The sequence below is a fragment of the Odontesthes bonariensis genome, chromosome 5, assembly GCF_027942865.1.
Source record: "Odontesthes bonariensis isolate fOdoBon6 chromosome 5, fOdoBon6.hap1, whole genome shotgun sequence".
Classification (NCBI taxonomy): Eukaryota; Metazoa; Chordata; class Actinopteri; order Atheriniformes; family Atherinopsidae; genus Odontesthes; species Odontesthes bonariensis.
Window position 1 is genome coordinate 42,163,907 of NC_134510.1, and position 14,728 is coordinate 42,178,634.

The 14,728-nt window shown below is 44.7% G+C and overlaps 1 protein-coding gene across 1 annotated transcript in view; it reads left to right on the forward strand.

Moving 5' to 3' along the window:
• Positions 1–14,728, forward strand: part of gon4lb (gon-4 like b) — a 55,547-nt gene that overhangs the window by 27,162 nt on the left and 13,657 nt on the right. The window contains exons 20-24 of the mRNA XM_075466542.1: positions 725–1,620; positions 1,678–1,834; positions 3,297–3,537; positions 3,614–3,771; positions 6,799–6,996. Coding sequence (XP_075322657.1) covers positions 725–1,620; positions 1,678–1,834; positions 3,297–3,537; positions 3,614–3,771; positions 6,799–6,996 — 1,650 coding nt within the window. The remainder of the gene's footprint in view (positions 1–724; positions 1,621–1,677; positions 1,835–3,296; positions 3,538–3,613; positions 3,772–6,798; positions 6,997–14,728) is intronic.

A 14,728-nucleotide genomic window follows, 5' to 3' on the forward strand; every position in this document is an offset into this window, starting at 1 on the left:
CCTGTTAACTGACCCATCTTCCTGAATATAACCTGTTAACTGACCCTTCTTGCTGAATATAACCTGTTAACTGACCCATCTTCCTGAATATAACCTGTTAACTGACCCATCTTCCTGAATATAACCTGCTAACTGACCCATCTTACTGAATATAACCTGTTAACTGACCCTTATTACTGAATATAACCTGTTAACTGACCCTTATTACTGAATATAACCTGTTAACTGACCCGTTATACAGAATATAACCTATTAACTGACCCATCTTACTGAATATAACCTGCTAACTGACCCTTCTTACTGAATATAACCTGTTAACTGACCCTTCTTACTGAATATAACCTGTTAACTGACCCTTCTTACTGAATATAACCTGTTAACTGACCCGTTATACAGAATATAACCTATTAACTGACCCATCTTACTGAATATAACCTATTAACTGACCCATCTTACTGAATATAACCTGTTAACTGACCCTTCTTACTGAATATAACCTGTTAACTGACCCTTATTACTGAATATAACCTGCTAACTGACCCGTTATACAGAATATAACCTGTTAACTGACCCGTTATACAGAATATAACCTGCTAACTGACCCATCTTACTGAATATAACCTGTTAACTGACCCATCTTACTGAATATAACCTGTTAACTGACCCATCTTACTGAATATAACCTGTTTTTTACGGATTTAACCGTGTTTATTCTCACCTGCAGAACAGTCAGCTGATCATCCAGAAGACCAAACTCGATGCTGCTTGTTACTCTCCCTCCCTCCCCGCAGGATGTACCCTTAGGCTCCACCCTTATTATGTCAGTAAGGCACGCTCCCGGGGCCACAGCCGTAGGCGTCTCTTCACCCTGGCCCACAATGCATCTCTGCTGCCCCTTGCCAAAGCCCCGGCAGATGGGCAGGTGGATCTGCAGCCAATCAGCCGCCTGTCCCCCCCTTCAGGTGTCTCATTAGTCTCCGCCTCTCCAGGTATGTCAGGAGCCCTTCCATTGGTTCCTTCTCCAGCTTGTGGGGCCGTCCCATTGGCTGCCTCTTCCATGTCTGCTGACATCATCCAGCACGGCCTTCCCATTGGTCAAACTGCACAGCAGGGTGGCCCCACCTCCCTGCCCCTGTTCTTGCCCCTCCACTCCCTGTCCAACACTACATCTACCATCATGCCGAGCTCAGCGGCTGCAGAGAAGTCCGGCTACCTTCTCCTACAGATGGTGTGGCCTCCACCGGCTCCCAGCAGCGCCACCTCCCAGCATGCACCGGGGCACCAGCTCCACGAACCAGTCAAAGAGGAGCCGGAGACCATCACAGAGTTCCCCCCCACCTCCCCCTCAGAGGTGGGGGGGAGTCAGGTGGAACGCTCTACGTCAGCGTCTACGTCAGCGTCTACGTCAACGCCGCCTTCAGACCGCGGCGAGGAGGAAGAGGAAGAAGAAGAGGATGAGGAGGAGGAGTGGGCAGTGCCAGCTGTCAGCCTGAGTGGAGGACAGAACGGTGGGGGGGGAGATCCAGAGAGCAGCGCCACAGGTGGGGCAGGAGGAGACGAGGAGGGGGAGGATGGAGGGGAGGGGATGGGGGAGGAAGAAGGAGAGGGGGAGGACAGAGAGCCGGAGGAGGGGGAAGGAGAAAGAGAAGAGGAGGGAGAAAGGGAGGAGGAGGGAGAAAGGGAGGAGGAGGGAGACCAGGACCGTCAGGGGGAGGAGGAAGAGGAGGAGGAGGAGGATGAGGAGGACTTTGATGACCTCACACAGGATGAAGATGAGGAAGAGGTGATGTCATCAGCGTCGGAGGAGTCGGTGCTGTCGGTTCCTGAGTTACAGGTAATTATTATTATAGAGGGGCTTTTATAGGCAAGTTTTTGACCCGTTTCCGCTCTACTTCCTAAACTCCTCCCGTCGATGCTTTCCACTTCCGTTCTGGCGGGCTCCGGTTTGTTTTGCTAGCTAGCTCCGATATCGACGCAGTGAGAAAAAGGATGGAAAACCTTAAGAGGAAAAGTGGTTCGGGAACGACATGTGCAGCAGTTGCTGTACAAACTCAAGAAAGCACTTGAACGAGTGGTTAGATAGAGAGTGCTTTGACAAATGTCCGCATACATGTGGAAAGAGCAATCCAGAGACTGAAAATCTATAAGATATATCCCAGACCGTTCCCATCATGGCACGTAAACTGGACAACATCTGGACCATCTGTGCTGGCCTAGTTAACCTGAGAAGTCCACTGATCAGAATGCCTCATGAGGTTTAGAGTCTTGCCTTGTGTCCCTGTGTGCATAGTACATGTTTAACAGTTAATATTGTAAATTATTATTATAGTGATGTAATTGTGTGGGGTCGTTTTGTATTTCACTTTTTAATCCCTGTTAGGATTAAATACATGATCTTTCTAGTTGAAGCCGTTTGTTTAATTTCCTCAAAACAATGAATTAATCCAGATTTATTAATGTAAAGTATGAGTTTACTATGAATGAACTGTGTTAAAAGAAATTGTAACACTCTAAGGAAGATAGGGCACTCATGATCGTAGTTCAGTGCAATAATGAAATGAAATTACATCAACCTTTATTTTCAATTTTGTACAACAATATATTCAACATTATATTACATTATGTAAACAACAGACATCTGTTGGCACCCTTGGGCAGCTACATAGGGCAGTTTATTTTGGTTTTAAAATGCTGAGATATTTACTGCAGAACTGTAACCTTCCCTCAACAAAATCAACAACGATTTTCGGGAGCATGTGGGAAAAGTAAAATGTACGCAGCCTTGTGATATGCTCCTGAACAAAGCCTTGGTCGTAGGGTACTTCTTTTTCTAAGGTGATCAGTTTTGTATGTTATGTTGGGCCACGTCGTCACGTTATCCTCCCAGTCCTGCACCGAATTCGGGTGGGGGATAGTAACTCCATCTCCAGTTAACGTATTTAAACTCTGTTCCCATTGTAAGGACATTATTAGCTATACGATCTGCGAGTGGGCTGTCAAAGCTAGCATCATCTGTTTACATTGGCAAACGCTGCGCAAACTACTTCCGGCGGAAATGAAGTGCATTTGTGGAGGGTAATGGCGCCGCCCAGGGTTTGTCACGTAAAATTGCCTATAGAGGGGCTTTTATATAGTTCCTGTGGAAGCAGGAAGGGTTCACTTAGTTTTTCACCCTGCTTCTGTGTTCTGTCTCAGAGGCTGAATGTTTAACACCTGCAGAGGAACAGATGTTTTTTATTCTGTTCTCATAAGTTCACCTGATTTGAGGTTCTGACCACACCTTGGTGTCTCCGCAGGAGACCATGAAGCAGCTGACCTGGCTGGCTGCAGAGCGGCAGCTCTGTGGGGACGCCGACTCGGAGGAGGATCACTCTCCTACCTCCCCCGGCTCTCAGGAGGAGGAGGAGGAGGAAGAGGAGGGGTCAAAGGGCGAGGAGGAGGGAGAGGGGCGGAGCCACAAGGCGGGCTTAGATGAGGAGAGGCCGTCAGGACAGGGAGCGGCCAGAGGAGGAAGGAGGTGTCCCGGACGAGGACGAGGTCAGAGTTGCCTCTGATGGCCGTCTGCAGAACTAAAGGTGACTATGAGCAAAGCTCACCTTTACTGTCTCCACAGGGCGCAGCCGACCTCACCGAGGGCTGAGGAGGAGTCGCCAAGAGCGCCACAGCAAGGACGCCACCAAACTGCTGCTGCTGTACGACGAGAACCTCCTGGACAACGACCCGCACAGAGAGAGCAAAGACATGGCGTTCGCTCAGAGTTACCTGAACAGGGTGAGACCAGCTTCCCCACGTCATGACCCCACGTGTTCTCTGAGGTCTGTTTATTTCGAAGATTTCGAAGTCCGGACCCATTTCAATTTCCAATGCTTCCTCCAGAAATGTCTGTACAAACTTTTGCATGTCTCGTTCTTCGGCGCCCTCTGATATTCCAACTATACGGACATTATTACGGCGCCCGGCGTCTTCTAAGTACGTTACTTTTTCCTGAAGTTGAGCAATGGTTTTGGTAGCCGTGTCCACCGCGACACCCAAGCTTTGGTCTTTATCTTCCAGGGCTGAAATTCGAGTCTCAGCTTCAGCCACCAGAGCCCCCAGTTTCTCCACCGCTGTGACCTGCATCCATGCCCGACGTTAACGCGTTCATATTGGAAGCGATGTTCTGTAGCAGCGCCTTAATGTTCGTTAGCTCAGCTGCAGCATCCATCTGCAGTGGGTCTGTAGGAGCCGCCACATGCTCCTCTGTGCCTTCCTGAGTCTGTCCAGTTATACTTCTCAAACCATACTGTGGAAGGGTTTTCTGGACTTGTTGCATATTAATATCAAGTTGTAATCCTCCGCACGCTTATTTTCTGTATTTAGGATGTCAATCCTTATATAAAGGAGGGGGTAAGGTGAACGGCTTCGTAGCGGATTCCCTACGCGGCCATCTTAGATGCTTGCTCCACTGGAAGTCCCTGACAAGCTATTTTACCTCTCCTTCTGCTTTACTGGTTTTCATGCTACACCAAGTCTTACTCAGTGTTTTGGGCTAATTGAGTCCTCTACCTGTTAGTTGCTAGTTGCATGCTACTGTAGCTCTTATCTGGATCTTGTAAGTCTTGTCTTTGGGATAGATTAGTCCTATCCCAGGCAGGAGAAGCCTTGCAAATAGCTTAATTTTGACACATGCCATTTTCTTCTGTTGACTGTTCAAGTCGCGTTTTTTTGGTTTGCAATTCTTGTTTTTTCCAAGCTGCAGAGTGACTTCAGGAGTCAGGCGAGTAATGGGTTGTATAATACCACAAAGGGTAAGTGTCTGGAAGTTCCATTGACGTTCGATGGCCAGCCACTGTTCTTGCTTGGATTATCTGGCTATGCACTCACAGAAGTTAGTGGAGTGGGCTCGTAGACGGCCTGGTTAGCCTGCCTTTCTAGCTAGCTGGCTATCAGGCTCTGGTTAAGTTTTCTGAATGCTTTGATTTGCATTCTGTTGCATAGTCTTGGTTCTCGCTCAAATTTCCAGGCTTGACCTGCTGTTACGAATGGGACAATGTTATTGTGTACTTTGTTTTGGGCTCACCTTCAGGTTGAGGAAGGCACAAGTTGTGTCCCCAGTGCCTGAGTGTCCAGCGCGTCAGGCTTCCCTGGCTACGATTGGGTTGAATGATGCACCAATTTCTCATTGGGTGGGAAACCCTCTCAAGGGCAAACATGTGCTCATCCGGACAACTCAGCTGGGTTTGATGTCGATCATCAAGGGGCGACCAGGTCACTAGAATCCCTGAGGTCGCCCCAGAAGCTGTGGATGTGGGCTTATCCTCGATTAGCATCCCTGACAGCGATGCATCTGCCATGCAAGAGGAACTCATGCCCGCAGCTACCCCCTGGGAATGGAGGTTGCACCCTGGGAATGGAGGTTGCACCCTGGGAATGGAGGTTGCCCCCTGGGAATGGAGGTTGCACCCTGGGAATGGAGGTTGCACCCTGGGAATGGAGGTTGCCCCCTGGGAATGGAGGTTGCACCCTGGGAATGGAGGTTGCCCCCTGGGAATGGAGCCGGCAGCACAATGGTCTTGCGCTGATCGGCACGGGCTTAGGCCATCTCATTGAGACACATATTTGTGGCATCTTGGGTAATGCCCTGCCCATTTTCAAGGGTTTTACCATCTTGGTGTGGCCTCAGTTATCCCCTCAGAGGTGGGTAACAGTTCCTGGCTGATACCCCCTCAGAGGTGGGTAACAGTTCCTGGCTGATACCCCCTCAGAGGTGGGTAACAGTTCCTGGCTGATACCCCCTCAGAGGTGGGTAACAGTTCCTGGCTGATACCCCCTCAGAGGTGGGTAACAGTTCCTGGCTGGTATGAGTCATCGACTTTGTTTCAGTAGGAATTAAACTGAACGGACATTACGTAGCTAGATATGGTTCTGTGAGTTCCTGGATGACTATCAATCATGCCAATCACTTTTTCAACTTTTTCAATCATTTTGGGAGACCGGATGTAGGCTACTAGGAACAAACCAAAGCAGAAATGCGCAGGCAGCCTCCACATCATATCTCTGGTATCATATAGGGATGGAGCAATACCACTTTTTTTCAAACCGATACGATACCAATACTTGGATCTGAGTACTTGCCGATACCGATGCCGATACTTCTACCACAAAAAAAATGCAATGAATTGGAAGACAGGTTTCGGTCTCACTAGCCTAACCACACTGTTCCTGATTAGCTCGGCATCTCCCCTAGCCGCCAATCTAAAAAATACAACAAAAATGACAAGCCACCCTCTGATCGCGGTCTTCATGCAATAAATTGGTATCGGTTAACTTTAACGAGTATGAGTACGAGTATATTAGAATAGTATCGGCCCGATACCCGATACCAGTATCGGTATCGGTGCATCCCTTGTATCATAAGATCTTGACCTTCATGGAGCATACAGAGACGTATCCACTTTGTTTACCAGCAGTCACCTGCATCACTTCAGCCGGGTGCTTTACGTGGAAGGAAAATGGGAGTAAGACAACAATGAAGTTAAAGGTGCAGTGCACAAAAAACCCACTTAAGAATGAAGCAGGTAAGGCAGGTTAGTAGATTAGGTGCACTGATAATTACTGATAATAGTGTACTATGGGATAGACACACAGGTGTGTGAAATGTAATCTTCTTACATTATTATACATGTTACCTGATGTTACCTGATGTTACCTGATGATCAACATCAACGTTGGGCGTCTCATTGAGTGACATCACAGATGATTGGTCCACTCCAGTGTTCGGTGTTGATGCTCAAACCGGATCCCGCTGTGTGTTCTCAGGTGCGTGAGGCTCTGCAGGAGGCACCTGGGCAGGTGGAGGAGTTTGTGTCTCTGCTGAACAGGTTCGAACAGGTGGGAGACGGACAGGAAGTGACGCTGTTGTTCAGGAAGCTGCACTGCATCCTGGGAAACCGGACAGACCTCCTGCGAGACTTTGCTGCGTTCCTGCATCCTGAGCAGGCGCTGCAGTGTGGGCTGGTGAGTGGGGGGGTGGAGGACACATATAAAACATTCCTGTTTAAAGCTGGAGCAGGTAAGTCGGTTTGCTCACGAAAGATCGGAAGGCGAAAAACGTGTTCGTGCTTCAAGAAGAAAAATCGGTATGTCTTCTGTGTTCTGAGGCGGTTGTCAAAGAGTACGATCTGCGTCGGCATTCTGAGACCAAACACGGAACTGAGTGTGCCGACATCAGGCATCAAGAAAAACAACAAAGTGCCCGAGAATTAAAAGGCAAACTGCGATCGCAGCAGAATGTGTTCCGGAAAGCCTAAACCGAAAACAATGCAGCAGTAAAAGCTAGCTTTGATATTTCAAGTTTTGAACAAAGTAAATGTCATAACTTGTGTTTGATGTTATTTTTCTTTATTCAGTTGGATAGTTTGATCGTTGATGGATGGAGTGATGTGGGTTTCATAACATGACAAATTAAAAGGATTTATGATAAAATAACAGAGCAACAAGCAAACATATTTTTTATTTTTTTACATCTATGCAAATATATTTATATATGTAATATTTGTAACTTGAATAAGTTATAAATTCGTAGTAGTTACATTTATTTTACATTGAATTTAGTTACATTTATAAGTTACATCTGGCCCTTTGAGGGCAACGACTATGCTGATGTGGCCCTCGGTGAAAATGAGTTTGACACCCCTGAACTGAAGGCAAGGCAAGGCCAGGCATCTTTATTTATATAGCGCATTTCATACCAGAGACAACTCAATGTGCTTTACATAAAGACAAGGCATTTAACAGCATAAAGCAGGATAAAAACAAGCAATTTAAAGAAAAAAAGAAAAAATAGAATAAAAATTAAAGCAATCAAAGAAGAGGGGAAAAAGAAAAATATAAACTCAACCATAAGCACACGGAAAGAGAAATGTTTTTAACCTGGATTTAAAAGTGCTTACAGTTGTGGCTGATTTCAGTTCTGCTGGTAGTTTGTTCCAGTTGTGAGCAGCATAACGGCTAAAAGCCGCTGGTAGTTTGTTCCAGTTGTGAGCAGCATAACGGCTAAAAGCCGCTGGTAGTTTGTTCCAGTTGTGAGCAGCATAACGGCTAAAAGCTGCTGGTAGTTTGTTCCAGTTGTGAGCAGCATAACGGCTAAAAGCTGCTGGTAGTTTGTTCCAGTTGTGTGCAGCATAACGGCTAAAAGCTGCTGGTAGTTTGTTCCAGCTGTGAGCAGCATAACGGCTAAAAGCTGCTGGTAGTTTGTTCCAGCTGTGAGCAGCATAACGGCTAAAAGCTGCTGGTAGTTTGTTCCAGCTGTGAGCAGCATAACGGCTAAAAGCTGCTGGTAGTTTGTTCCAGCTGTGTGCAGCGTAACAGCTAAAAGCTGCTTCACCGGGTCCAGTTTGAACTCTGGGCTCCACTATCTGACCTGAGTCAGCAGATCTCAGAGCTCTGCTGGGTTTATACTCTGCTAGCATGTCATTCATGTATTCTGGACCTAAACTGTTCTGTGATTTGTAGACGAGTAGCAGAACTTTAAAATCTATTCTGTATCTGACCGGGAGCCAATGTAAAGACCTGAGAACTGGGGTGATGTGATGTGATCTCTTTGTTCTGGTTAAAACTCGGGCTGCAGCGTTCTGAATGAGCTGCAGCTGTTTGAGACTCTTTTGGGGGAGTCCAGTCAGAAGACCGTTACAGTAGTCCAGTCTGCTGGAGATGAAAGCATGAATCAGCTTCTCCTGATCTGTTTGGGACATGAAACCCTTCATTCTGGATATGTTCTTAAGTTGATAAAAGGCTGATTTGGTGACTGATTTGATATGATAGTTGAAGGTCAGGTCTGAGTCTATCAGCACGCCGAGGTTCCAGACTTGGTGTTTAGTTTCTAGAGACAGTGACTCAAGATGTTTACTGACAGCAAACCTCTTCTCTTTGTTGCCAAACACAATGACCTCAGTTTTTTCTTGATTTAACTGAAGGAAATTTTGGTTCATCCACTTTTTGACTTGCTCTAAGCAGTCGCACAATGACTCTATAGGACTGCAGTCATCTGGAGACAGTGCCAGATATATCTGTGTGTCATCTGCATAGCTGTGGTAGTTGACTTTAGAGTTCTTCAGAATTTGACCCAGAGGCAGCATGTATAGAGTAAACAGAAGGGGTCCAAGAACTGACCCCTGAGGAACTCCACATGTCATAGCCACTCGATCAGATTGATTACTTCCAATAGTCACAAAATAACTCCGCTCCTCCAAGTAGGACCTGAACCATTCTAGGACTGTCCCGCTGAGTCCTGCCCAGGTTTCCAACCTGTTCAGCAGTATACTGTGATCCACAGTGTCAAATGCAGCACTGAGATCCAACAGGACCAGAACTGACACCTTGCCTGAGTCAGTGTTCAACCTTATGTCATTTAACACTTTAATAAGAGCCGTTTCTGTACTGTGGTGAGCTCGGAAGCCTGACTGAAATTTGTCAAGGAGTCCACTGGAGTTCAAGAAGTTACTGAGTTGATTAAAAACCACTTTCTCAACAATCTTGGCTATAAAAGGAAGATTTGAGATGGGTCTGTAGTTGGTTAAAATGGAAGCATCCAATGTTGTCTTTTTTAGGAGTGGCTTGATGGCAGCTACTTTTAAGGGTTTAGGAAATGTGCCTGATTGAAGTGAGCAGTTTATTATTTGCTGCAAATCTGTTTGGACAGAGCTTACAATAGTTTTAAAGAAGTCAGATGGCATTGTGTCAAGACAGGATGTCGATGGTTTAAGATGCTGGACTGTTTCTTCTATGGTTTTTTGGTCAACTGTATTGAATTCTGACATCATAGTTGATTGATTCCTAGGTGGTTTTAAGGTTTGCGTCATTTTATTATTTTGCTGATTTATGTTGATATTTAGCCTTATAGATTTGATTTTTTCATTGAAAAAACAAGCAAATTCATTGCATTTTTCTGTGGAACAGAGTTCTGAAACTATCTGTTTTGGGGGGGTTGTCAGCTTATCAACCATAGCAAACAGAGCACGAGTGTTGTTGATGTTCTTATTAATCATTTCAGATAAGTGTTGCTGTCTAGCCCGGAGTAACCCGTGGTTAAAATTACAAAGACTTTGTTTGTAGAGGTCATGGTGAATTTGAAGTTTAGTTTTTCTCCATTTACGCTCTGCTTTCCTGCATTCTGTTTAAGGCCTTTACCATCATAGTGTTCCTCCATGGTGTTCGCTTTCTGCTCAAGATCATCTTATTTTTAACAGGTGCAACAGTATCCATGACATTTGAGATTTTCAAGTTAAAGTTATCTAAGAGTTCATCCACTGTCTCTGCACTCGCAGTTGATGACAGCTATAACTTCCATAAACTTAGCACTGGTATTCTCATTTATGTTCCTTTTTCTAACAGACACACGGGTTAACTGAATGTTTGGAGTTAACTGTAAGTCAGAGAACACACAGAAATGATCAGAGAGCGCCAAGTCCTTGATATCAACAGAAGAAATGTCAACACCTTTAGAGATAACCAGATCTTTGATGAGTTCAGCAAACTCATCAAAGAAAGTTCCTGGGTATCTTGGTGGTCTATAAATGATTAGGAAGATAACTTTTGGATCCCCCTTTACTAAAAAAACAGAGATATTCAAAAGAGCTAAAATCACCAAGTAAAATTTCTTTGCACTGAAAGACTGATTTAAAAATGGCAGCAACTCCCCCGCCCTTCTTACCACTTCGACACTTATTGATAAAACTGAAATTTGTTGGTGCGGCCTCATTGAGAATGGTATCACAGCTACATTCAGTCAGCCATGTTTCACTAAGAAATAAAAAGTCTAGATTATAGGTCATGATCATGTCATTTACTAAGAGGGATTTGTTGGCTAGTGATCTGATATTGAGTAGGGCTAATCTCGTGCAGACAACAGGGGATACTGGTGTGTTTCGGGGTTGACACACTATATTCAATAGATTGGTAGATTTAACTGAACCTTTTTTATTTCTCACCAGTTTGACCACTTTTCTGTTACCTGTCATCACAGGGATTGAAAAGGCTGCCTGAACTCCATAGGGCCCTGACTTTATCTGGGGAAGAGCATTCTTGATATCAGTATTACAGCCTGGACCCGGCACATATCAGTCAGACTCACAGATATGATGATTCAGAGGAGGTGGGGGGGCTTGGTCACTTCTGTTTGAGGGTTGTTTCCAACGTGATGGACGTGGTGGAATGGGAGGGGCTGGATGAGGTGGAATGTTAGGGGGGAAGAATATGGGATTTTGGCGTGGTGTCAATTGTATTCCAATATTGAGAAAGCTCTTCATCCGTTCTGGGAAATCCAGAAGTGAGGAGTCCAGAGTGAGTGGAGAGAGCTGGGGGCTGGATGGGGTCTGGGGGGGCGAAGGCTGGGGGTTTCCCACTGGGGCTGGGGGAGACTCCGCCTGTTGGACTGCTGGGGCTGGTGAAGACTCCTCATCTTGGGGTGAGGATGATGACGTTGCAGACTCTTATCTTGGGGTGAGGATGATGACGTTGCAGACTCCTTATCTTGGGGTGAGGATGATGACGTTGCAGGTTCTTTCTGGATCCGCTGCCCTCCATGGTCAGTCCTTGTCTCAGCGCCCTCACCAGAGCATTGTCCTATCTGTTGTTTTGGATCATTTTGTCCTGTCTCGTCCTTGATAGGGGCTGCTGGTGTGTGACGCAGAGAGTAAAAAATATTGGAGCTTAGCAACTGAACTCCTGACTTGTTAAGGTGAAATCCATCTGCCTTAAAGAGGTGCCTGCGTCCCCAAAAGATGTTGAAATTGTCAATAAAGTTCATTGAATGAGCAGCACACATGTCTTTGAGCCATCTGTTTAGCATCATCAGTCTGCTGAATCTCTCAGCTCCTTGCCAAACTGTTGGTAGAGGTCCACTGAAAAACACCTCTGTACTGGTGCATCGAACTTTGTTTACCAGGTCCATAAAGTCTTGTTTTAATACCTCCGATTGGTGCTTCACAACATCAAGGGCTCCTGTGTGTATGATGAGAGATTTCAGTGTTGGATGCTCAGCAACAATGTCCAGGATCTTCTTTGAGATATCAGACACCATGTGGTTACTAAAACAGAGTATTTTGGTCTTTTTCTTGCTGCAAAAACGTTTTATCTCATTCACAGCTCCGTCACCCACTATCAGAGTTTGAGGCCCAGAGGTTAGCTCTTTCTGTGGCCTTTTAGCATATAATTTAGCCTCATACCTTTCTCCGGTTTTGGGAGATGAGCGTTCTTTTGGAGAGTCAGGATTTTGAGAAAGTGGAGCAAATCTGTTCTCTAGCAGAATTCCTGTGTCTTGTGGCAATTTACTCCTGGTTTTGGTGGTGGTCTCGGTCCATCGTTGCTTTTTCTTTGGTATCGAGGTAGAGACATTCCTGTGTGATAGTGCAGGCCACTCGGAGTCATTGTGGGTCTCCAGGTGTTGGGTTCTGCCTGATAACCGTCTTCCCACATCTGAGGGAGGCGATTTGTAGTGTTTTGGCTTAGCACCAAGAGAGTTCCAGGGAGTACTGGTTGAATATTTTCCATTTACACCAGGCTCCTGCCGTGTCCCGGTGGTGCCAGTTAGCTTCCTGTTAGCCTGCTCCCTTTCAGTGTTTTGGGATACTGGCAGAGTAGTTTCATTCCCATATTGTCCATTTATCTCCACGTTCACTTCAAGCCGATACATTTTTGTTTCCAGTATTGCTATCTTCTGGAGTAGCTCGTGGTAATCGTCAGTGGAAAAGGGAGGCATCTTGCTGCTAATTAGCTTCAGTTAGCTGAGCTCCTCCAAAAGCAGGAAGCTGCAACGGAATTTCCACACGACAGTTTCCAGATGACTTTCTGATAAAAATGATTTAAAAAAGTCTTGGTTCACTTAAAAGAAAAAGAATAAAATTATATCCAAGACTTGTGGAAAGAAATAAAATGATTTAAAAGCAAATAAAGCAATAAGCAGCAGGAGGAAGCAGAGACACGTCTGCACTCTTCAGAAGCAGACGATAACTGAAGAAGATAGAACTTTGAAAAGAGCAGCCAATTAAACAAAAAGAGTTTCCCAGCTAAGGAAACCAACAGATTGAACTGAAACTTCTATTCGGTCCAGTCTCCTGTCCTGAGCGTCCCTGAGGCGCCAGAAGAGGTACCTCTTCTGACTGATTCCCTTCCTTTTCAGAGGGGCAACATGGTGGCATTGAAACTATAGTTCTGTCAACCAGAGAGTCAAGTGTTGCTGGAGTAAAGTTTAGGTAGCCGTCCTGTCATATCTGCACAGTGAAGAAAAGGATGATGGAATTAACTCTTTAAATCTGGTTACAGCATCCTCTGATAGACCAATCAGCATAACCGGACGTGAATAACTATTTTACCATATTTACGCTTCTCATTAGCCGGCAGTGGAGGACACACGTGGACAGGTTGATGGTAAACCATAGGGTTGGGACAATATGCTTTGGTCACGATTCGATTGTATCACGATTCTTGATAATTGCGATTCTACAAGTATTGCGATTCGATATAACTAGTAATTGCAATTTTCTTCCTCCTTAAAAAACAAACAAGTTGAATCATACACTTCTAGAATGAATGTCGTTCCCATAAACGATGCACATCAGTCAGTGTCAGTCAGTCCAGCAGCTGACATTTATTTCAACTGAGACAAAAAGAGGTACTTAACATGTACAGCATTTTTTTTTTTTTTGAATACTTTCTTTTTTATTGTTTTTCTTTAGAACATTATGCAAAGGGAAGGGGAGTGGGAAACAAATAAAAAAACAAAAAAGTGAAAAAGAACGTGTTGGATCACCATGTTTCTACAGTTTGATCAATTTCCGATGTCAATGTGATTGTCCTTGTCCTGTCGTTTTTATGTATTCAGTCCATTTCTCCCACTTCCGGCAGTATTGATCCTCTTGAGTCCTTATTTTATAAGTCAGTTGTTCCATGAAATGTATTTCGTCCATAACTTTCAACCAATCTTCTTGGGATGGTGGGTCTGTCTTATACCATTTTCTTGTAATTACCTTTTTACAGGCTACTAACATAAGCTATCCATCGGAGCAGTCCGAGCTCTTTCTCTAATTTATATTTTCGTACCAGATTAAACCATAGTTTTAACGTAAACTGAGTGACTGTATTCACCTGTTTAATTACACTCATTGCTTCTTCTCTGTCTCCAATAAGACTTTGAATTTCTCCTCCTTGTACCAATTTTTCTAAATTCTTCCATTTGGCCACATAATCTTTGTCACACCAACAAATTACATATCTAATTTGTGCTGCATGAAAATATCCCTTGAGGTTTGGCAGTGCCAAACCCCCTTTATCCTTTCCAATCTGTAATGTTTCAAATTTGATTCTCGGTCTGTGACCATTCCATATAAACCTTGAAATGATTTTGTCCCACAGTCTGAATTGTTTTTCGGGTATCTCAATGGGTAGTGACTGAAACAGGTAAAGAAGTCGGGGTAGAACACTTATTTTTATGGTTTCTATTCGTGAACCAATGTCTAATGGAAGAATAGCCCACCTGTCCAAATCGCTCTTAATTTCCTTATCCAGTTTGACATAATTAGCTTCATATAGATCATCAGTGTTTTGTGTTAAAGTGACCCCAAGGTATTTAATTTTTGTTGCTCTCCAATTCAGATTATGTTTTTGTTGTATGGTTTTGGATGGGGAGTAGTTGAATGTTAGAATCTGTGTTTTGGTCAAGTTAAGCTTGTATCCAGAACAAAAGCCAAACATC